The following is a 22,094-nucleotide window of genomic DNA, read 5'->3' as shown; positions in this document are numbered from 1 at the left end:
ATTTTCTTTCACTGTTTTTACTACACATTCCTTACGCCTTACAAGCACAGAAGGTGGATGCGACATTAACTCAGCACTGCTTTTTCGAAAACTACACTACGCACATGTCTTAATATTGTCATCCAATGCACTGTCGCTATTTTGTGCGAAACTGTCAGGCAAATTAATATAACGTTAATGTAATTATACTAGAAGCCGGCGATGCTTTATGTAGTTTACTAAATACAATAGTTTATTTTAATTAAAGTTTTTTGAGGTCTTGACTCAACTTTATGATCGTTTTGAATAGTTTGTGGCGCTGCTGCGTATCAGTATGCAGAACGGTCATTTTGTTATTCAGCACAAATGGGTTGGAAAAAGAAATAGAAATACAACATAATGCGATACGGTTTAACAGCAACACAGTTGAAGTAAGACCACTTTAAAATAGTTTCAACAAAAACTGAACATTAAAACCTTTAATTTATTCCAGGACTTGAGTTTTAGCCAAGTGTATGCCTACTCAATAAAATGGATTTGTGTTTGTATGAAAGCTGAAGAGATGCAAATCGGCAGTAGTAGTGGTACGCGGCCAACAGAGGGCATTGTTTCACATGTCAATATTTCCAATTATACAGTACCTGTGCTCGTTTTAAACTTAACATGATAATTCAGTTATTTTGTCCAATGTGTTTTAAACGTTGATGTATTTTGTCTTATTCTGCTACATCTATGAAGTCCAACCCATTATGCCCTCTGCATATCAAATCCAGCACAAAACATTCCCAAACTGAGCTGTGAAAACTCCTAACTTACCTGAAATCTTACTTCCTTCACATCCAGGAAATGTTATGTCAACAATATTATATTCTCTCAATGTCAAAGGATGCGTCGAGTATAAAGCTAAAGAGATGGGTTTGTATCAACATCTATGAGTCTTGCAAAAGTCAATCCCCACAGCACGAGGGAAATCTGTAAGAATATGAATAATGAAGGCACTTAAATGCGTCTCCTCTGCAGTGGCCATCAACAGCAGACTGTGGTTGTTCTTGGAAACTCCGACGTGAGTAATTTGAAGTCAAGTTGAAGTGCTTAAAAATATAATACTGAGCCATTCCTGCTCTGTGAAAAGACAGTTCAACAAAATAAACCTTGCTGTCAAGAGCCCAAGATGATGAGTGTATTGTCCAACAGTCCAAAGCCCAAAGATATATTCAAACTTGTCTATGCTTGTGAGTCGACCAAGACAATAAATAAATTATCAGAAAAGTCACAGGTTAATTTTCTGTTGATTGACCGATCATCTTAGCTTTACCTTAAACAAAAACAATGTTCAGGCAGGATGATTACTGGCCAGAACTTTAATTTGAGGTCTTGTAACCGTGGACATCAGAACCAAGTGGACTTGTCATATATTTAAGTAATTTGTTGTGAAGTGTGACCTTTCTGCACCCACTCAGTTCCCTTCGAGACCACATCACAGACTCGTCCCCCGAGGCCTCTGGCAGACAGCATTTCAGATGAACTCCTCCTCAACATCTTCAAGGCTTTTGAACAGCACAACCCTTCCTCCACTGTCCTCTGCTACCACTGTCCAACTCAACCACCTGACCCACACCACTAGGACTTCTAAGAAAGCTGAAGTGAAGGACACTTTGGTGGAAGAGATTTTGTGCTGCTCCCAAGCATCTACGTGCTGTCTCTTTTTCTGTCTTCTCTCTCTGAAACAGCTTTCTGTCTCTCTGTATCTCTATTTCAGTCTCTCTCAGGCCTGACCACATAATTACAGACCTACTGTATATTAAAGGACCCTGCCCATGCGTCCTCTCCCGGCCACCTCCTTCTTCATGGGCCTTTATAAGCCTCTCACACAGGAAGGGGGGGGGGGGAGAGACACCAATTTCCAAAGAGGGACCGTGCACAAGCATCTGGAAGACTAACTAGTTTGCACAGCTACCTATTCATCCACCTGACTGAACATAGCCATGGACAACCATTCGTACAACTTCCCTTCCGACTGCACCCCGCTCACCAACTGCAAGTCTGCCCGTAAGCCGGCTGGGTCCACCGTGGTGAACATGGGGAACAATGGCAAGAATCCTCCCCGGGACTATCTCGTCTGGTCGCTGTGCAACACCTTGTACGTTAACTTCTGCTGCCTGGGATTCATGGCTCTCATCTACTCCATCAAGGTGAGGTCTTGTGCTCTTGTGGGGGGGGGGGGGGGGGGGGGGGGTTATTAGTTTTGTGGCAGTTTTCATGTATAGCCTATATTTCTGTCTGGACCATTTTTATGAAGCACTCAATGTCCAAGATATTAACTGATGCGTCAAAAGAAAAAAGATAGGAAGTGCCTACGTTTAAGATCAGAATCAGATGTCCAAGCAGTGATTGGAGGACACTCTTCACTGATGTGATTTATAGAAGCATCCAAACAATGCAAGGGCCAGTTGTTTTATTTGTCATTTTTGTATTAATCTAATTTCTTAAGTCTTCTCAAATTTGTTTTAAGCCTTTATCATTGATGTTAAATCCAAATCAGTTTTATTAAGTGATGCTAATACTGACGATGTTAATTAACAGATATTACTAGAATTGCTTTATCAGCTGATTTCTTAAGTGATGCATCGTTTTGAATGGACAAGTGAGAAAAGTGAACATGCATGATACTATCAGTTTATTTTGTTTTGTTTTTGCTGTTGCTGTTTTCTCTTCTTAGACAATACATCACAATCAATGCATTTCAATATAGTATTTTACTCTACTTTCATATCTGTATTGTATTGTGGTTTTATGATAATGAAAACTGTCTATTAAAAGCCCAACTAGGGACAAGAGTTTAAAATTAGCACTAGCTATAAACTGTGCAACACATCAGTTTTATGTTTTGTATTTAATCAATGTTAAATTGCATCACCCTTATTAGATAAATAAATGAACTAAAACTAAAAGCGGTTTTATAATTAGTTAACAATATGCAATATAACATTAGATTTTAATATTACCAACCTGGGACATCTCTATGATGATTTTTAAACCTTCTATAATGCATCTTTGGCATAGGTAAAAGGTGAAGAAAGCTCTAGAATAACGAGCAAAGGCAAATACCATATTGGGAAATGAAGCACAGATGAATTTCTAAAAGAACAAGTGGGAAATAGCCATTACTTCTCTGCCAAAATCAAGAAAAATTAGGCATAGCTGGATTTAGAGTGCCAGACTTTTGCAATGGGTAGAGTTATGCCATAGAAGGGTCCATGTAAATGCTCTGTTAAGAAAATCTTTGTTGTAAAATGAAGAAAAAACAATATATTTTGGACACCGAAGAGACCTATTATTGTCCCTGGTTAGTAGAAAGTTGGTGTGCCCTTTACCACAGGAATGGGGCTGTCCAGAAACAGGAACCAAAACCTAAACAAAAGCTTTTCTCACTTAAAAGACACCAAAAGATCCTTGAAAATGCCATGTGCAAAGCAGGACTGGACAAACTGTAGCGCTACCTGAATAAAAAGGTTACTGAAAAACTCACCACAAAAGGGTGTGTATACCCTTTATTTAAGTCTTTTATTTCTGTCTGCATGGGGAGCAGCCCTGAATCACAGGCCCTGTATTGGCTCAGCTCTCAAATTAAAGACACGGACTGGCTGCTCGTCTGGGGAGTTAAAAATGGCGTAATTGGCATCTTCCTAATGGGCAAGTACTCATGGGAAATTAGAGAGTGCTGGGGAAAGATTCAGCCTGCTCTGTTCCAAAATACACGGATACACTTAGAGGCAGCTCAAGGATTTAATATCACTCCAACCATGCTCTGTATGGAAAAACATGGGAATTATGGGACAAGCTGTGATGAACTGTAAACACAAACACAAGTGAACATTATAATATGTCTTTGTTTGCCCCTCTCCTCCCACTATACTACATGCTTAGTTAGTGTTTACATGGGTAGAAACACGGTCTAAGCATTTTTATTCTTTAAAATTTCTGTATCAGTCGAAACTAATTCAGTGTGTGTGTGTGTGTGTGTGTGTGTGTGTGTGTGTGTGTGTGTGTGTGTGTGTGTGTGTGTAGGCCAGGGACCAGAAGACTCAGGGTAACCTGCAGCTGGCCCAGGAGTGTTCAGACAAGGCCAAGTGGTACAACATCCTGGCAGCCGGCTGGAACTTGCTGATTCCACTTCTGGCCGTCGTCCTTCTCGTCCTCCTGCTCGTCCACCTGGGCTCATCCCAGGGCTCCTTCGACTTCCTCGGAGAGGACGGCCTCCAAAACTTCATCAAACTGTTCAGCTGGTAGATGGAGGTGGAGAGGGAGAATTATTATTATTATTAATAATAATAATAAAAATAATAATGATAATAATAATAATAATAATAATAATGATAATAAAGAACAGATCACTCTCAAAGTCAACCCATTCACACTAACTGTGGGCATTTGATTAGATTCAGCGGATGAGCGCTGACATAACAGCTTCTAAGAATTTTAGCCAGACTAAGCCAAGTGATAAAGGTCTAAGTGTACGGAAGTCAGGGCCTGTCCTGGGCTTTCTAAAATCTGCTCAGCATTAAAATAATCCTAATCGGTGAAAAGGAAAATTTTACCTTGGGTTGTATGTTACAAGAATATCCTCCCTGGGATGCACTAATACTAATGCTGGTATCAAATATTAGACCAATACAAGACTAAAACAGAAAATTTGACCAGTATCTGAGAGCTACACATCAAGATTCGATGGCTAAAAGATAAGGCTTTTGTTCAAGTGACTTAAAACTAATGAGTTAAAACTAAGCAGTTAAATACAACAGTTTAGTAGTTGACAGCAAACAGCAACATTATCAACGCATCCCTAATTGTAATGTCAGTATTAGAGGGCGTATAAATAATTTAGCTTACACCTGCCAGTCTCCCAGAGATGGTCAGTTGAGATGTGAAGTTGATCAAAGATTGAAAAAAAATGGAAAATAAGGGAATAAATGGAGATGAGAGTCAGAGCTGAATCAAGAATGAGAGATTGAGCAAGCAGCTACTCTGGGTCATTTTTGTTGTTATTTATTGTATTTATGTCGAATGGAAATTTGGGTGACAGCTGAAATTACCTCTAGTCGGCACAGACAGAGGAGAAAGAGAGCAGAGAGAACAGAGGACTGTAGAGCCAAAGTCTGAGTACCGTGATGATGAGAAGCCACTTTACAAAGGACGATCAACATTCACCTCCCATTGATAGTCCTTTATTTTTTGTCTTTCATCAATTTTTAAAATTTTATTACTGTTACAGCATACATCTATTTTTTGTCATTATTCATGTATTGTGTTTTGTCGTTTTCAATTATCTTATAACCAACCTCCTGTGAGCTAAATAAACCAGATACTGTTAACTCAGTATTGCATTGAAAAACAAATCAGCCTTAACTTTATCCTTCACATAATGCGTTCATTCTACTTTATCAAAAATCCACCTACACTTCTCAGGTCTCTTTTTTCAGGTCTCCTCTCAGCTAATAAACACAGGGATGAAGAGATGAATGTTCAAATGGCCCTTGCGGTTCTGCTGCAGCACCTACACCCAGCTTTAAAGTGATCATTTTGGGCTTCATAGGTTTGATTCTGGGGCGGGTCTGAGGGCAACGGGCACGGTTGTTTTCATCCCAGCTGTGAGCCTGCTGCACGACCAACTATATACAGAACACCCCATTTTGGGAAACGGTATAAATGTGCCCTCCAGTTGTAAGGCAGGGCCGCCCAGGCAGACCACTACAGAGGAGTCTGCAGCAGTGTGGAGGCCTGCCGCGGGACACGATGGCTCACTTCCACTTAATCTGCTCTCAGTCTGAGGAACTATCACAAATTGAGTGGCACGCATTTTAGGTAACACTTGTGATTTTTCACTTGCCCGTGTCCCATGAAAATCTTCATAGCCTGAGCCAACATGTGACATGTGGATATTATCTTGTAGTTACACTAAACATCTGTCACACTACTTGATCCTGCCTTTAGGGTCATCATCACAGATGTATGCTGTGCTGCAAAACCACACTTCAAAAGACACCGAATGTGGCAAAGATTTTTTTGTATCAAATTCAAGGAGTTGAAGAAGAAGATTCAGATTCAACATTTACTGACATATATAGGTTTATAACAGGGCTCTGAAAATATCCCATCCCAGGTGACATTGGGCGAGGGTGCACACATCCACACCAGGGAGAACCCATGCAGGCACAGGGAGAACATGCATACTCCACACAGAAAGGCCCCAGGCCGGGGGTTCGAACCCAGAGCCTTCTCGCTGTGAGGCTACAGCACTAACCACTGCAGGACCGTGCCGCCATCTGAAAATATCCATCACAGTGGATGAGTGTTGTGCCAACATTGCTTTTCCTTCAAGGACTTGGTCCTTTTAGTCACCATGTATAGCCCATAAACATGTATTTATGTAAAGACTTGAACTGTCCTCACTAACATGTTATGCAGTAGTGGCAGAGGGCCAACATTTCCAATCCAGGAGGATGTGATAGAAGAATGTGTCAAGCTGGTACATGTCTTGCATGTATGTGAAATACACCCACTGAGATGCTCTTGAGCATCAGCATCAACATCATACAGTAAATCCCTCAGAGGTTTAATTTGTCCTCCACCTCTTTTTGCCATGTCTTTGATGACTTGGGTGTCCCGCTCCTCCCGACCTCCCACCTTATGTACTCCGGTCATATTAAGCAGCCTCTCCTTTGCTCGCAAGTTTATTTATACGCACCCAAATCACAGCCTGCAACTTCCAACTTTCTATTTTTCTCCTGTGGTCAGAGAGGAATGTTTACAGATGTCTGTGCCGTGGAGAATTACAGGCGAGCGCTGCAAAGGGAGGGGAGGGGGGGGGGGCGCTAGCTCCTCACTGCTCTTACAGGGGGCTGTTCGTTACAGCCGAGGGCGTGGGGAAACACTGGGAAGATGTGCTGTAAGGAAACATGCAAAAAAAACTTCATGTTAATTAACAAACATCTGACCTAAACTTTAACATTTCCCAACATGCCTCACTCTTACCTCGACTCTGACTCTCAGCAGCCAGTCAAAGTCAAACCAAGCACTGTGCGACATGAGTAATTCACAAACAAGGAGCTGAAGTGTGTTTAAGTGATGATTGATTTTTCAATTTGTTTGATTCAAATCTTAACCCAACCTAATCTTGTAACTCAATTTAATCCCACTCCAAATCTTTAATAGTAAAATACCCTCTGTCCCAGTACAATGTCCCCATCTTTCTACCATTGTGACACATAGTTATCACTAGTATAACACCACTAAAAGCTCTTATATGCACCGTGGGAAGTGCTTGTTTTCTACTGTCCCACAAGAGAGGGAGGTTATATCCCCCAAATTTTTTTGAATTGTTCCAGAAACAAAATCGAGCTAACACTGTTGTGACCAGACCTGTGAATGTAGCCACTCTGAGGTTACGCCTTGAATATCCAAAGCGAATTTCATGGTGATCTCGTTAGAACAGAAATGTAAAAACTGGATACACACAGGTACACGCAGACGCACACATCCATTCGCATGGAGACACGCGTACACTTAAATGTACACACAATAATGCACATACACACACTGCAGTAAGGATTCATACTGTATACATACATCCACAAACACACACCCACTGAAGCAGACCTTTTAATCCCTCCTGACACATTAACAGTTGATTCATGGCCTTTGTTTGAACGGTTGCTGTTTAGAAATGCTGATAAGTACAATAGTGGATTATTCATGAGCCCCAGAATACTTATATCACTTACACCGGGTGGGCTCTACATTCTGTAACTGCCACAGTCTAATCAACTCATCCACTGACTCTTCAAACTGGGAACACAGAATTCCTCGGAGCATAAATTGCTAACGCTAAATTTCATTTTCATGTCTAAACCAGTCCCACGCTGGCTCTTGGGGACTATTCACTTCCATTATAAATTGCTCCTGCTCCTGACATGTCAGACTTACTCCCAGGTGCTAAAATTGGAAAAAAAGTTGAATCACTCGGCTGTTACTCAGACGAACACATTGTCTCAACCTGTCTTTTCATTAGATGTTGTAACACAAGATTTCCTAAATTAAAAAAAACATGGGAGGCGCCTACAGCTTCAGAATCCTCCATGCTGTGAATTAACCACGAGTAGCTGGGCCCTGAATTTAGTCAAAATGTTGTAAATGTATTGTCTCCGTTATGTCATTTGATTATAGTCCCTATGAGATAAGTAAGTGTGATATAGCCATTCAACTGGTTTCTTATTGCATTGTCTCTGTTTCACGATCAACCTGATCAAAAACCTTCCTTCATCTTAACACATAACGCACATAACATAAGCTCCACTGCCACACTATCTTTTCTTTCCTTCGTGGATTGGATAAGTGTTTTCAGAGCAGTGGAGAGAAAACGAGGTTGAAGTATTTAATGTCCTCTCTTTTCTGTCTCGTGAGTGCCAGAATTACAAACATATGAAAGCCAAGCATGAACTCACAAGACTGCCAAAATCTGAGATTCATTACGTTTGTACTGTTGTGTTCCTATACCACGTGGACAGAATGCCCTCATGGAAGGATTATATGGGGTCTACTGTGTGGTGCATCTGACACAACTCACTTCTTGTTAAGTTAAAGTCAGAGTCCGTGCGTCTTTGTCCAGTGACTGTCTGACCCCTTGTGGCCTGTCGGGACTCGGGCACCAGGATTTATGAGGATTTCCTGTTTTTTGTCCATCAAGCCTTTCTAGCAACCACGATATAATAGAATAATAACAGTGAAACACATTGAGAAATGTGTTTGTAATATTTTGTTCACCTCACTTACATAGAAGATAGATAAAAATGAGATAAACATTACAAGATAATCTAAACCAATACAACACAGTTTTTTTTTATCAACACCTCTCTGAGACTGTATCAGAAAACAACTAAGAAACCAAAAGTTTCATGAAAGTAGTGTTAATTACAGGACTTTTTAATGGAGTTGCACCACTCCAGTTTACAGAAGCTTGTGTTTTTTGAGGTAGTCTTTGTAAATGTGTTGCTGCTTGTAGATGGCATACATGCGTCTACCTGCCTCACTGCACCTGTAAGACTGGGAGGGGTTTTTAGGTCTAGGGTTTTACGATATGTACTAGGCTACATTAAGAAAACAAATGAGGATGTGTGTATCAGAAACTCTGTGTAAGCACATTGTTTGCATAAAAATACATACTGTATGGACTGACGTGGGTGGAGCAACCATTTTGTATCAGCATTCATCTGAAAGAATATCATACCTCGTAAGGACCATGTTTAATACAAATGTATACAGACATTTACAAAACTGGAGAATCATCATGGTTGTGGCAGTTAAGTATCATACTCAAAGACAGTCATAAATGGTAAAGAGATCTAATGCAGTCTGCACACCACCCTTTGTCCACCTCTGGCCACTTTAACATCATCTGTGATATAGCCAGGCAAAAAGGTTAAGGAAATAAGTTATAGGAAATGAAGTAGGGCAAGTATAAGAATAAGAAAATAAACAAACAAACAAACAAACAAACAAACCAAGGCATAATTGCCTTCTTATTCTTTAAGAGCAAGTTTCAAGCTTGATTTTTCCTCTGCTCCTCTAACTGCCAGTTTGCCACATACAGTAAATGCTGGCAACTCCCACATTTCATCAGTAGTACAACAAGTTCCATAGTACACTTAATCTAAGACAGATCTGAGTGACTGGAGGGCGCAACAAGTAAAGAATCTGCATTTTTTTCTCCCCCCGCTCATCTTCTTTCTCATTGTGTTGCTGCCAATACTTTAGCTTAAAGCCACATGTCACCATTCCTTTGCATGCAATTGTGACTTTGCTAGCTTCTCAAACTGATTATACGACTGAAAAGACTCATAACTAAGTTTTATTGATGATTTTTCTTACATGTTCTGCCTCTCTTGTCTGGAGCTTTCTGCAGTAACTTGCTCACAAAAACAAAGGTTTATAAGAAATGTGCAACATCCCTCAGGAACATGTTTCACATGTGAGGGAGTTATGTAGATATTATGCAGGTATTGAGCAGGATCATTAATTGTCCTGCAGGACTTTACTTTTGGTAAAATCTAAAACAGAAATGTTATAGGCCTACACATATCATTAATTATAGTGAGTAGCCTGTTGACGGTCTGCAGCAGACGTTCTCAGAAGGGTATGATATTGTTATGTCAGTGAAACGTAGCAGCACAATGCAAAGCTGACGTGTCGCCTGGAGCCCCACGACCTTGTCACGACGGGAACAGGCCTGTGTGAGCGACCCCACCCCCCCCCCCCCCTCCCACCCCCCAGGGCCTCTCTCCCCCCCTCTCTCTCCTCCAACACGCCCACAGACATACAGACAGACAGGATACCTGGTAGACTTGGCAACACTGGGCGTTCCCAAACACTGCTGGGCTTGAAGAGCCAGTTGGTGGAGTCATCGTGGGATTCATCGGCACCAGCCGCAGAACATCAGCTGCACAGCCGAGAGCGACAAGCCACCGACCTGCAGCAGCACAGAGGACAACATGAGCAACATGAGCAGGTAAGAACTCGGGTGTGATTTCTAATGAAAGGAAAGCATCGATGACAGAGTCAATTAAAGTGTGAATGAGCTGCAGCATGGCACTCTACTGAAACATAAACATGTTGCTGGTGATGTTAGACTCATAGACCTGCACTTTACTTTCAGTACATTTTTAATTCTCAGGTACATGTACTTAATTATTTCAATTTTATGCCACTTGTACTACACTACAAGCTACATTGTGGGGATTCTGTTGCTCCTGTTTATATTGAATGTAAAATGAATGTTTTTGGATTTAACTCCATTAGACTTTAGTCAGCTTTGTCTCGCCTTCCAAGAATAAATAGTGTGTGGTTAATTAATGTTACAAAAGGGAAATAAAGTAATTTAGTTCAGTTCCCTTGAAAGGTTTTAACTGAGAATAATATGCATCCCTGCTACTCTGCACCTAGAGCGAATTGTGCTTTTTGCAGGACTGAAACAACATGACTGTTTGATGTGCTTATTGTAACTTTCAAAGACCAGTTAAAACAACAGCACAGTGATATCCAAATAAACTCTTTCCACCACTCACAAAGTCATATTTCATCCAATCACATCACATCTCAGTTCAATTTAAATTTTATTTATTATTTTATTTTATTTTTAACTTTATTTCAGCAGGATCATCCTGTCTGTTTCAGCTGCTGCTATCTAGGGAGCCCCTTGGACATATATTAATATCAATAAATCAATGAAAGTAATAATAATCTGCACAGTCTGTCGATCAAGTATAATTACATCCAGATTTCAGTTTACGTCTATACTAGTTTGTTCCCGTGTAGATCGTCTGACTGCTTACATATAGTTGAATAAATGCAGTGACACACCCTCCTGCACAGACTCAGACTCAGATCACGAGACAAGATTTCTGATGTAACTTCTTTATCTCAGGGATAAAGTTTTAGGAGCAGATTGCGAATGCATCAAGCAGTTAAGTGGATCTGTTTCGTATGTTTGTGCCAAAGACGACTGCTAACCCATTCTAAGACATGCATACATGTGTCCCATTGTACTTCTTTAACATGAACCAGTGCAGGGGATGTGACCCTGTGCCACATTCACTGTCAACCGATAATTCAATCAAAGCCACACTGTCATGTGCTGCTCTCTGTCTTTTTAGGGAGAGATATTTACACTTTTCCTTAGATCTATATGTAAAGGAGGAATGGCATGAACAGTGGCTCCGCTTTCAGCTATGTCTGAAATGTAATGACATTATCATTGTGATCTTGTAACATGCTGACGGTCGCTGACACAGGTGTCACACTTCCATAAGGAGGACAGTCTACAGTAGAATGGCAACTAGTGTAAAGGTCAAAAGTTAAATTCTGAGTTGGTGCTAAAGTAGAGAGAAACTAACAAAACAATAATAATATTAAAGAAATGAATGTATAAATTAGTAAATCTAATCTAACATAAATCTGATTTATTTCCCTGCATAAATTTATATACATCTCAAATCGTAGCTTGACCTTGTGAAAATGCACTCTGCAATACCTAAACCACATACTAGCTACTGTACTATAGGCTACTACTATAAAATCCTTTAAAGGAGTGGTACAACATTTTAGGAAATATGCTTATTTGCTTTGTTGCAGAGATAAGAGAAGATTGATACCACTCTTTTATACTGTATGTGCGGTAGCTTGGGCCAGCAGCCGGTTAGCTTAGCTTAGCATAAAGCCTGGAAACAGGGAGAAATGGCTAGCCTACTTCTGTCCAAGGGTCACTGGATTTAAATCTGCCTCCCTCATTTGTTAAATCCATACAGTAACTGAAGTGTAAAATTGAAAATTTAACATTTTGGTATGTGCCAGATTATTTCTTCCACTGGAATGGTCACCAGGCAACCAGCAGAGACTCCAGGATGCTCTGGTCCCTGCCAAGAAATAAGTAAAATAGCAAAGTTTAGTTTTTACAGTTAAACAGTGAAGATATAATGTGTTTTAGATGTGTTGGTAGGTGGATTTTATTACCCTTGGTAAAAGGCTGTAGCTTCATATTTACCATACACACATGGGAGTGGTATCCGTCTTCTTATGTAACCCTTGGCAAAAGAAGCGAATAAGTGCATGTCCCTGCTTTAGGGCATTGTGCAGGGGTAATTAAGTTAAACAGCAACGTGTTTGCAGAAAAACAGCAAGGGCTCTTTAAATTCTGTAATGCACTTCAAAGTTTTGTACAGTGGTGTCAGTTTGCTAGATTAGAAGTCATGCCGACATTTTTTTTTTGCTCACAGTTAAAAACATCAGGGGGTGGAGGTGGGGTCGGGGGGTTGGGGATAATGGTGTGTGGACCTGTAAATGTACACAGTGTTCTTTTTGAGCTCTCGCTTGTGCCACAGCTCCATTTATGCAGGTTTCTTCATGAATAAGAGCAGAAGAACAAGTTTCACAAATTGTCCTCTCAACAATTTTGTAGTGAGGGGGTGAACCTATATGTTGATGTCTCAAACAAAATGGTGGGTCCAGGATCAGATATGCTGCTTTCAAGTCTTTAGTCTTTAGACTTTAGTGAGCATGCGTGAATATGAGTTGTTTGTGTCACCGTCAGATGCCCGTGTTAAAAACTAGCACAAGATACTAGTGCATCCAGTAGTTTGGGCAATGAGCTTCAGTCATAGTCAACCCGTGAAAACAGGATGCATCGTCTAATAAACAACAGTCACTGGTTTTGATTGAAGCTGTTTGTATTGAACACAACGTTATTGTGGAGACAAACTGAGAATCATCCAATCCCCGTGCAGAACCCGCTCGCCTGCAGCATATATCTGTACACAATTATGGTGCATTCCAAAAGTTACAACTTTTGTCCTTCCTCCAGCAGCCACTAAACACCACAAAGTAGAATGGAGGAAACATAGGAGGAGTAAAGGAGAGTGGAGCAGGAAGAGAAGGCGCTGAATGTTACGTATTCAGCATTACAGATAAGGAACACAGATGTGTTCTGCTCTGTTTTTTCAGTGTTCATAAAAGCATGAGGTTTTGATTAATCTGGTTTTCATTGGTGGTCCAAACCTGTTCCATTACAATGAGGTGTTACAGTTAATAAATTTAGTTTTGGTACTTCTCAGGCTGTGACAATTAGAACTAACTTCTTAGAAAGAAAATCTACAGATAATAACTCGCAGAAAAGAGCGTCTAAACTTTGTTCTTTATCGTTGAACTTTAGCCTCGATGTGATCTGTGCTCAAAGTTGTGGTTTGTTGTAGAAACTGTTGTAGTAAATTCTCACTAAAATATACTATGCATTATAAATATACTGAATGTTAAACTTATATAATCCAATGGAATAGCTATGCTCACAAGTGAGGTTAGATTTGTATATGAACCGGCCTTTGTTTGTTATAGAATGGAACCTGGAGGGAATAAAGTTAAAGAAAATGGTCTGAAGGCCCTGGGAGCAGTGGTGTTGGAGTAGCAGCCGTAGCGAGGCCCAGATTGAGGGTGGACGAGGGCCTTAGGTTTAGGGTAGAGGGGAGGCTTTTGGATGCCTGGACCTACTACGCGCCTTGGCACAGGAGTCTTAGGATAGACGAGAGGCTTCTGGACACCAGGTCCTACTACGCTACCCTGGTTTGGGGAATTCAACACGGGGCTGGAAACCATTGCTCCCAAGGCGTTGATAGGTCAACTTTAGAAAATAGGTGGAGAATCCACCTAAGAAGGAACTATATGTGATTGTGCACAGGCACTCTGTCTTCAATTCGGATCCGGATCTGATCTCGCTTTTATTCTTGTGAAAGAATAAATTCTATTGCATTGGACTCTGATCATCTCCAGTGACTTCTTTTTTGAATCTTTTTTGACTCCAGTAAAAGTGCAGTTTTGTAGAAAGTAAAGTGTTGGTGAAGAGGTCTAGACTTAGTCTCTGGCCCGGCCCTGGACCTTTTTTCCTCCAACAAAACTATACTGTATTTAAATATCTGCAAATATTTTTTAAACATATTTTGATTTTGTGGCAGTTTTTCTAAAGCTTTTAATGCACATGACTTGAAGCAGAGACAGTGACACCATTGTTTTTAGCCTGGAGACAGACAAACATCCTCTGGTACATGATGTCCTGACAGTTCTTATATTCACTCAGTTCAGCATTGCTTTACAAAGTCAACACAAAGGTTGCGGTCAAACCATCAGAACTTCTCTGCTGAGCTCTGTTTGCAGTGACCACTGAACGTAACGCAAGTGGAGCCTCACCGCAAGACCTATATCATCTATATGTTTACAGGTTGTGCAATCACTGTTGCAAAGATGGACTTCAAACTTTAAATAAGCATGGGACTGACCATTCTGTCAAATCCTCCAACATATGGGGCAATAAAAAGGGGTCACCCTTGCAGGACTTTGCAGCAGGACGTAATTGGGCAGTTTTGCATTTGTCCAGGTTTGCTATTTAGGCCAAAAGTCAGAGTCCCTGTTCTGTTCTCCAAACCAGCATTTGTATACAAGAACATCAGCCAAAAAAACTATTGTGTTGACTTAATTGATTTTTTGTCTGAGTTGCCTTTTAATCTTTTTTTTTTTTTTTTGCCAATTTAGTCTATTTAGTCATACTTATCAACCAACTAAAACAAATGCATTACTTTATGCACATACACATTATGCATGCAGTACTTACCTGTGCTTCTGTGTTGCTGATTAAATATTTCCCTCTCTGCAGATGTCTGATCAGCCAGGTGGAGGTGCAAAACTTCATCGAGAGGTGTATGATGGCCGTGGGCACCAAGCAGCACCATGCTCGCAGCCTGGCCGAGGTCCTGGTGGAAGGAGACCACAGAGGCCACTACAGCCACGGACTCAACAGGATGGGTAAGTGGGGAGCTGGACGTTCATCACCTTATCTGCGTGTTTAACTTAAAGATGGCAGCACCACGGTAGTGGTATAGAAGAAGAAAGAGGGTAAAGTGTGCTCTCTGTCCTCTGTACTTTTCGACAGACATGTACGTAAAGGACATCCAGACGGGAATCTGTGCCAAGGACGGTGAGCCGGTGGTGGAGAAGGAGAGCGCAGCCACGGCGCTGGTGGATGGGAAGAACCTCCTGGGTCCTGTGGTGGGGAACTTCTGTATGAATCTGGCCATAAAGAAGGCCAAAGAAGTTGGTATTGGCTGGGTGGTGGCACATGGTGAGTCCCTTTTTTTTTTTTTTTTTTTTTTTTTTTTTAAGGACATCTTGATGTGGTTGACTTAAACTTCAAAAGGCCATAACTGTGTCAATACAAATTTACATTGTATGGATAGGACATGTTCACTACTTTATTGTGAGCTACTGGTTCAAACCAACATGCTCAGGCATCACATACAAACCTGTATTTGATTGGACTGAATGTTCAGCATTCATAAAGGGATTATTTTCCCTGTTTAGTTATTAGAAGGGTGTTTGGCTCATATAACAGGCAATTAAGCCTGGCAGTGAGGAAAAACAGCTACAGGTGAGACACACAGGTTGGACTTGAAATACTATAGTTCCCTTTTATAAAGCATTAAAATCCCTCTCAGGTTTATCAGTTTTATTTTTATTTTGTCACTTGACTACCGTGGAAAAGCAGTGAACACATTTTGATGAATAAAACAATGAATTACCATTGCTTCTAACCCATTAAATGCTAATGGGACTGTTCATTCTTAGGTTCCAATCATTACGGTATTGCTGGATACTACGCAATGCAAGCTCTGAAGGAAAACATGATTGTGAGTGAAACATTTATTTTCCTTTGGACCCATTTTGAATATCTACACCGTTGTTTGTTGGAGGAAAAAAATGTTAAAATTGTTTTTCATTTGTTTCAGTTTCAGTTCAGTTTTTTCCAGAAAGGAGAAATTTTGTATTTCCAAATGTTATTTTCTTTTTTTTTTTCTAATATTGATCTGACCACCACAGGGCATGTCATTTACCAACACGTCCCCACTGGTGGTTCCTACACGTGGTAAAGAGGTAAATGTATTATTGGTTCAATAGAATAAGCTGCACTGCATGACACATAAGAGTTGGTCTTATTGTACTGTGGACATTGTTCGACATACTGACTGAATGTGTATTTATCCAAGATGTTTTCTAAAACGATCCTGCAAGTAAAAATCTTTCCCACCCTAATATCATGACCCTGCTGTTTGTAGTGCACGTTGGGCACCAACCCCATCAGTGTGGCGGCTCCTGCTAAAGACGGAGACAGCTTCGTTCTGGACATGGCCACATCAGCAGTCGCACTTGGAAAGGTAAGATCAGATTTTTTGATTACCGCATACCTAAACTGTTTGGACAAGGAAGGTTTGAATTATTCATCTAGTTTATACACAGGCTGAGTTAAGTGGGGGATAACAGGAAGTGTGAGTAATCTTTTAACTTCTGAGTGGATTCATGTAATTGCTTCACATTTTGTGTTCCTATCAGCTGAAAGAGGGTGAGGCAAATCCTATTATTAGTCCAATCAAAATAAAAATCAACTCAAGGTGCACTGAGAGTTGGATGCAATCGCTCCATCAGCTTTTCAGAAACTAGTTTCAGTGGCAGAAACACTGAATTACATTGAATTACTTTAAAAAGTAAAAAGTAAAAAACTTTATTTATTTAAACAAACATATTTGCTTCACATTCTGTTGTTGTGTACTATAATGTCTCATTTATCAAACATTTCATCTTACTCTCTTATTTAATGTCATTGTCAATGTCGCAGGTGGAGCTCCACGAGCGGCGTGGAGACCCCATTCCTGAGGGCTGGGGCTGTGACGCTCAGGGAAAGCTGACACCAGACCCCAAGAAAGTCCTGAGTGGAGGAGGACTGGTGCCCATTGGCGGCAGTGAAGCCACAGGTCAGAAACCAGTAGATACAACTGTTAGCATTCAGCTCAGGGGGTAAGAGATCCGGTTCAAGATGTTTCCATTCTGTCACTGAAATATTATACTGATGTTGTCATATCATGTTGAAATAATCCTCCCGTGCTACTCTTTCCTCACATGTAATTTGTTAACAGTCGAGGAGAAACTGTACAGTTTGTAATTTAAGCACAGCTCTGATTGGCTGATTGTCAGTCTTTTTAATGTGCAGCATCTACACAGATATTCCAGCTCTCTCTACTATGGGTTAATTGTATATAATGTCACGTAGTGTGCAGCAGTGGTTCCCAACAATTAGGTATTGCAAGTGGACTGACAAATCATTAGCAAAACAGTACAATTTAAGCCAATGATAGGAATTTTCATGTTGCGGGTCGGATTGGGGCCACCAACATCAAGTGGGCTATGAGTTGGAAAAGGTCGGGAACCTCCTATTTTACAGTATTTGTTGCACTTAACCTTTCATTACGTCAAAGGACTGAAGTTCATTCATGTCATGTTATGTCTCTGTGGCTTTCAGGAGGGTACAAAGGCTACGGTTTGGGAATGATGGTGGAGGTGTTCTGTGGTATCTTGGCCGGTGCGAAGTACAGCAAACATGTCCGCACGTGGAAAGTAACAGACCGTGTTGCCAACCTGGTACATTTGATTTGTCTTTTTTTCTTTTGGCTTGTGTTGTCGCGTTATAAAGTTATCTGTCACTGTTATCTAAAAGACAAAATCAATGGTGCTCAGACGGAGGGCATATTTATGAATACGTCATAGGCCTATTTACTGTTTGTGTTGGGTCAGTTCACAGTGTTGTCATCGTCCTTGTTGTGTTTTCAGGGTCAGTGTTTTGTGGCGATCAACCCAGAGAATTTTGCTCCCGGGTTCAGCGACAGGATGTCCGACCTGCTGTCCATCCAAAGAGGCATGGATTCTGTGAGTAGGTCCCACTGCTGCCATCTTGATGTACACACTAATTAAATGTAGATGATGTCCAGTCATTTTGTCGTTGTTGCTGTTTATCATAGGCTGATGCCAACACTCCTGTTTTGACTGCTGGAGACCCGGAGAGGATGAACATGAAGAAATGTGAGGAGTTGGGCGGGATTCCCTATCACATCAATGTTGTAAACTACATGGTAAGATATTCATAAAGTGACTACAAATCACCAAGAAAACGATCCCCTGTTGTTTTTCTACTTTGAAGATTAGGCAAGGCAAATTTATTTGTATAGCACATTATCATACACAGAGGTCATTCAATGGGCTTAAGAAAAATAAAAGAAGCATAAGAATCTGGGTAAAAGGCATTAAAAGAAAACGGTATAAAATCAGTATAAAAACACGGATAATAAAATAGATAATATGTAATTTAAGTGCAAGATTAAATGAAGGCAGAGGCAAATAGAGAAGTTTTTAGCTTCATTTTAAAGCCAGTTGCAGTTTGGGCAGATTTGATCTCCATTGGGGGCTGGTGCAGTGGGCAGCATAGTGGCTAAAAGACATTTCACCATTTTCAGTTTTAACCCTAGACACCACTAACTGACCAGCTCCTGCAGATCTTAGAAACCTTTTGGGCTCAGTGAACATTTCTCGAATATATATTTTGGGCACAGGCCATTTAGTGACTTATAGACAATGTGTAAAACTTTGAATTCAACTCTGCATCTGACTAGAGGCCAGTGCAAAGACTTGAGAACTGCAGTAATGTGCTCTCGTTTCTTAGTTTTAGTCAGAACCCGAGCAGCAGCATTCTGAGTAAGTTGTAGCTGTCTGATGGTCTTATTTAGTAAACCAGTGAGGAGAACACTGCAGTAACTGACTCTGGAAGATATAAAGGCATGAATGAGTTCCTCTAAGGCTTGGTTAGACACAAGGTCTCTGATCCTAGCTATTTTTTTTTTTTAACTGTGTTATAGCTTTAATGTGTTCACTGAAACTAAGATGCCCATCTGTGATTACATTGAGATTTTTAACATGGGTTTAAGTCTTTAATGCTCTACACTCCAGGTAGGCACTTAGTTGCACCCTTCCTTCTTTGTTCCCAAATAGAACTATCTCAGTCTTGTGTTTATTTATTTGGAGGAAGTTTTGTTGCGTCCAGCCATTCACTTTTTCAAGGCACAGACACAGAGAGTCAATGGGACTGAAAGCATTAGGTGAAAGAGCTAAATAAATCTGAGTCATCTGCATAGCTATGATAAGCCACCTTGTGCTCTTGAAACATATGGCCAAGAGGGAGCATATACAGGTTGAACAAAAGGGGCCCAAGAATGGATCCTTGTGGGAATCCGTATGCCATAGTGGTTTTCACTGATTCATGAGTACCGATAGAGACAAAACAATCCCCACCTTCGAAGCATGTCCTGAACCATGTGAGGACAGTTGAGTCCAACCCAGTTCTCTAATTTGTCTCACTGCACTAAAGCTGCACTAAGATCTAGCAAGACCAGGATAATTATTTTACCAGAGTCTGTATTTAGGCAAATGTCAACAAACAAGATATAGCATATTAACTAGTGAGCTTTAGAGGTCCTCGCAGGCTGATTTTGTTATGTTTGGACAGAGGCAGGCTAGCTTTTTCCCTATACTTCCAGGTTTAATGCTAAGCTAAGCTAACTGGCTGCTGCCTGTAGCTTCATATTTAATGTACAGACGTGACAATGGTATCAATCCTCTAATCTAACTCTCAGCAAGGCCTTAGAGAGTGAGCTAACCTGATGCAATTTTTCCATTTTATGTCTGCAGAATGAATGTGCTAAGAAAATTGGTGCCAGCCCGCTGCTGCCTTGTGACAAGCTTGTCCCCATTTAACTGGTCAAGATTGTCAAGATTGGAAAATATGGCACTTTTGTTCATCTTGAAGTTCAGACTGAGCAAACACTCTTCATGCACATTACATATACATATACTGCATGTTGACAGTCTTATTTTATTCATCTGAACCACACTAGTTAGGTATTTTAATCTTTTTAAACTTCTTTGAGGTTAAAAAAAATCATAACTATGAAATTTGTAACAAAATGAAAATATCAAAAATGTTTCTCTTTTAAAGGACTTTTTCAAATGTGTTTTTAATTTTTTTTTAAAATCTAATGCCTTAAACATGCTGTATCTCTGACAGTGAAATACGCACATTCTTTGTCTGAAGCATTTGTAAGTCACAGATTTATGAATGATGGATGCCTGGGTGTGAATGAGTTAATAAAGCTTGTTTGGTTATGTTGAAAGATGAGCCAAAGTCAATGTGGTTTGTTGTCATTACTGACTGACTTGACAGTTGGGACACTCCCTGTTAGAGAGCCATTTTACTTGCTCAGGATATAATGCAGTGCAATTTTATAACTGTGCAATAATGGCTACAGTATAATGCAAAAAATATATTTTTTAAATGAAAAGTGTTTTAAATTTTAATACTTAAAGTTCAGATGATCTTTTTATCCTGATATCATAAATCATCATTCTTATGTGCCTTATTAAATAAAAGCTATATACACCCAAATTGTATTGTATTGTATTTCTATGAATGAATTTATTGCTGTTTCCTTCATGTTCATGTTCCTTATCAATATCTATATCTGCAGAAGACGAACCCTTAGGCATGTCAACCACCAGATGGCGACATAAGCCACACATTTTTGAGTAGTTTATATGGTATTGATTTAGTTTAGTATAGCAGTTTAAGATAGTCTTGAAACAGGTTAAACATTTTAATGTCATCTTTATTAAAACATTATTGATTATCATTCTTTGCCACAATTAATTTATGTCCTTTAAACATGTTTAAAATCAGCCATTTCTTTTTTATTGCTTTGTCTTTATCACTTGAGTGTGAACCTTTGTTACTGGTCATATAATCTGCACATTTTGACACAATTTTTCAAATTCACTATCCAGTTAATTTTAGAGCAAAATCTCATACAACAGAAATTAAACTTTGCACAGATATAAAGATGGAACCTCTGTGTTGAAATAACCAATGAGGTCAATTAGGTCAAAATTCCTGTTACAGCTTGCATGTACGATTTTGTTACCACTAGGTGGAGACATAGTCTGAGTGAACTCCTGGGTTTGGATCTTCACTACTCATGAAAACTTATATGTTTTTTTTTTTTTTTAATTAAAAAAAAAACAAAAAAAGATACTACCAAGTACCATATTGGAGATATGATATGTGAGCAGAAGTTAATACACCAAAACAACTTTAAACCTTTTTATTCCACAATGACCCCTGAAGTAAACCAGGCAGAAATAAGACACTTGTTGCCCAATAAAGGCAAAATGCAATACATCATTAAAAACATAAACAAACAAATGAGGACTGAAACATGCTGGCAAATATTTGATGGTTGCTTTAAAATATTCTTTATTACTATAACTATTTTGATAATTTAAGGGTTGAATAATTTTCAAAGTTAACAGTGCTTGGATTAATTCCATTATAACATTTAATCTGTTTCTTTCAAGACAAACTAAAATATAATTATGTCACCTTGATCTCCCTTCCCAATACATAAAGTAAACCGTCTTGGAACATTATCACGTAAATATATATATACACACATATATATATATATATATATAATCCTTTGAAAATAAAATATAAAATATAATCTCCTTTGAAATTAGTAGAATATTACAACCTGACCTAAACTTAGACTGGTTCTGTGCACAGACTGGATCCTATTATAATTGTTAATATCTGTGAA

The 22,094-nt window shown here is 39.7% G+C and overlaps 2 protein-coding genes across 2 annotated transcripts; both read left to right on the top strand.

The window, feature by feature from the left end:
- Window positions 1-1,964: 1,964 nt before the first annotated feature.
- LOC111229654 (interferon-induced transmembrane protein 5-like) lies at window positions 1,965-4,269 on the top strand. The gene is made up of 2 exons (XM_022756074.1): window positions 1,965-2,171; window positions 4,048-4,269. The coding sequence occupies exons 1-2, from the start codon at window positions 1,965-1,967 to the stop codon at window positions 4,267-4,269; spliced, it is 429 nt and encodes a 142-aa protein (XP_022611795.1).
- A 6,147-nt stretch (window positions 4,270-10,416) lies between these two features.
- LOC111229649 (uncharacterized oxidoreductase YjmC-like) lies at window positions 10,417-20,358 on the top strand. Its single transcript, XM_022756067.1, has 11 exons — window positions 10,417-10,540; window positions 15,224-15,372; window positions 15,500-15,688; window positions 16,192-16,253; window positions 16,444-16,497; window positions 16,680-16,778; window positions 17,237-17,372; window positions 17,918-18,036; window positions 18,226-18,321; window positions 18,414-18,524; window positions 20,134-20,358. The coding sequence occupies exons 1-11, from the start codon at window positions 10,524-10,526 to the stop codon at window positions 20,197-20,199; spliced, it is 1,098 nt and encodes a 365-aa protein (XP_022611788.1). The 5' UTR covers window positions 10,417-10,523; the 3' UTR covers window positions 20,200-20,358.
- Window positions 20,359-22,094: the final 1,736 nt, after the last annotated feature.

Source organism: Seriola dumerili, unplaced genomic scaffold, assembly GCF_002260705.1.
Source record: "Seriola dumerili isolate Sdu_G_001 unplaced genomic scaffold, Sdu_1.0 BDQW01000242.1, whole genome shotgun sequence".
In the NCBI taxonomy this organism is placed as follows: domain Eukaryota; kingdom Metazoa; phylum Chordata; class Actinopteri; order Carangiformes; family Carangidae; genus Seriola; species Seriola dumerili.
This window is presented reverse-complemented; position numbering and strand designations above follow the sequence as displayed.

Coding starts and splice junctions, on each gene's coding strand:
- LOC111229654 (XM_022756074.1), top strand. CDS start 1,965: ATGGACAACCATTCGTACAACTTCCCTTCCGACTGCACCCCGCTCACC. Junction 2,172..4,047: donor CTCTCATCTACTCCATCAAG/GTGAGGTCTTGT, acceptor GTGTGTGTGTAG/GCCAGGGACCAGAAGACTCA.
- LOC111229649 (XM_022756067.1), top strand. Junction 16,498..16,679: donor TTCCTACACGTGGTAAAGAG/GTAAATGTATTA, acceptor TGCTGTTTGTAG/TGCACGTTGGGCACCAACCC. Junction 18,525..20,133: donor TCAATGTTGTAAACTACATG/GTAAGATATTCA, acceptor TTATGTCTGCAG/AATGAATGTGCTAAGAAAAT.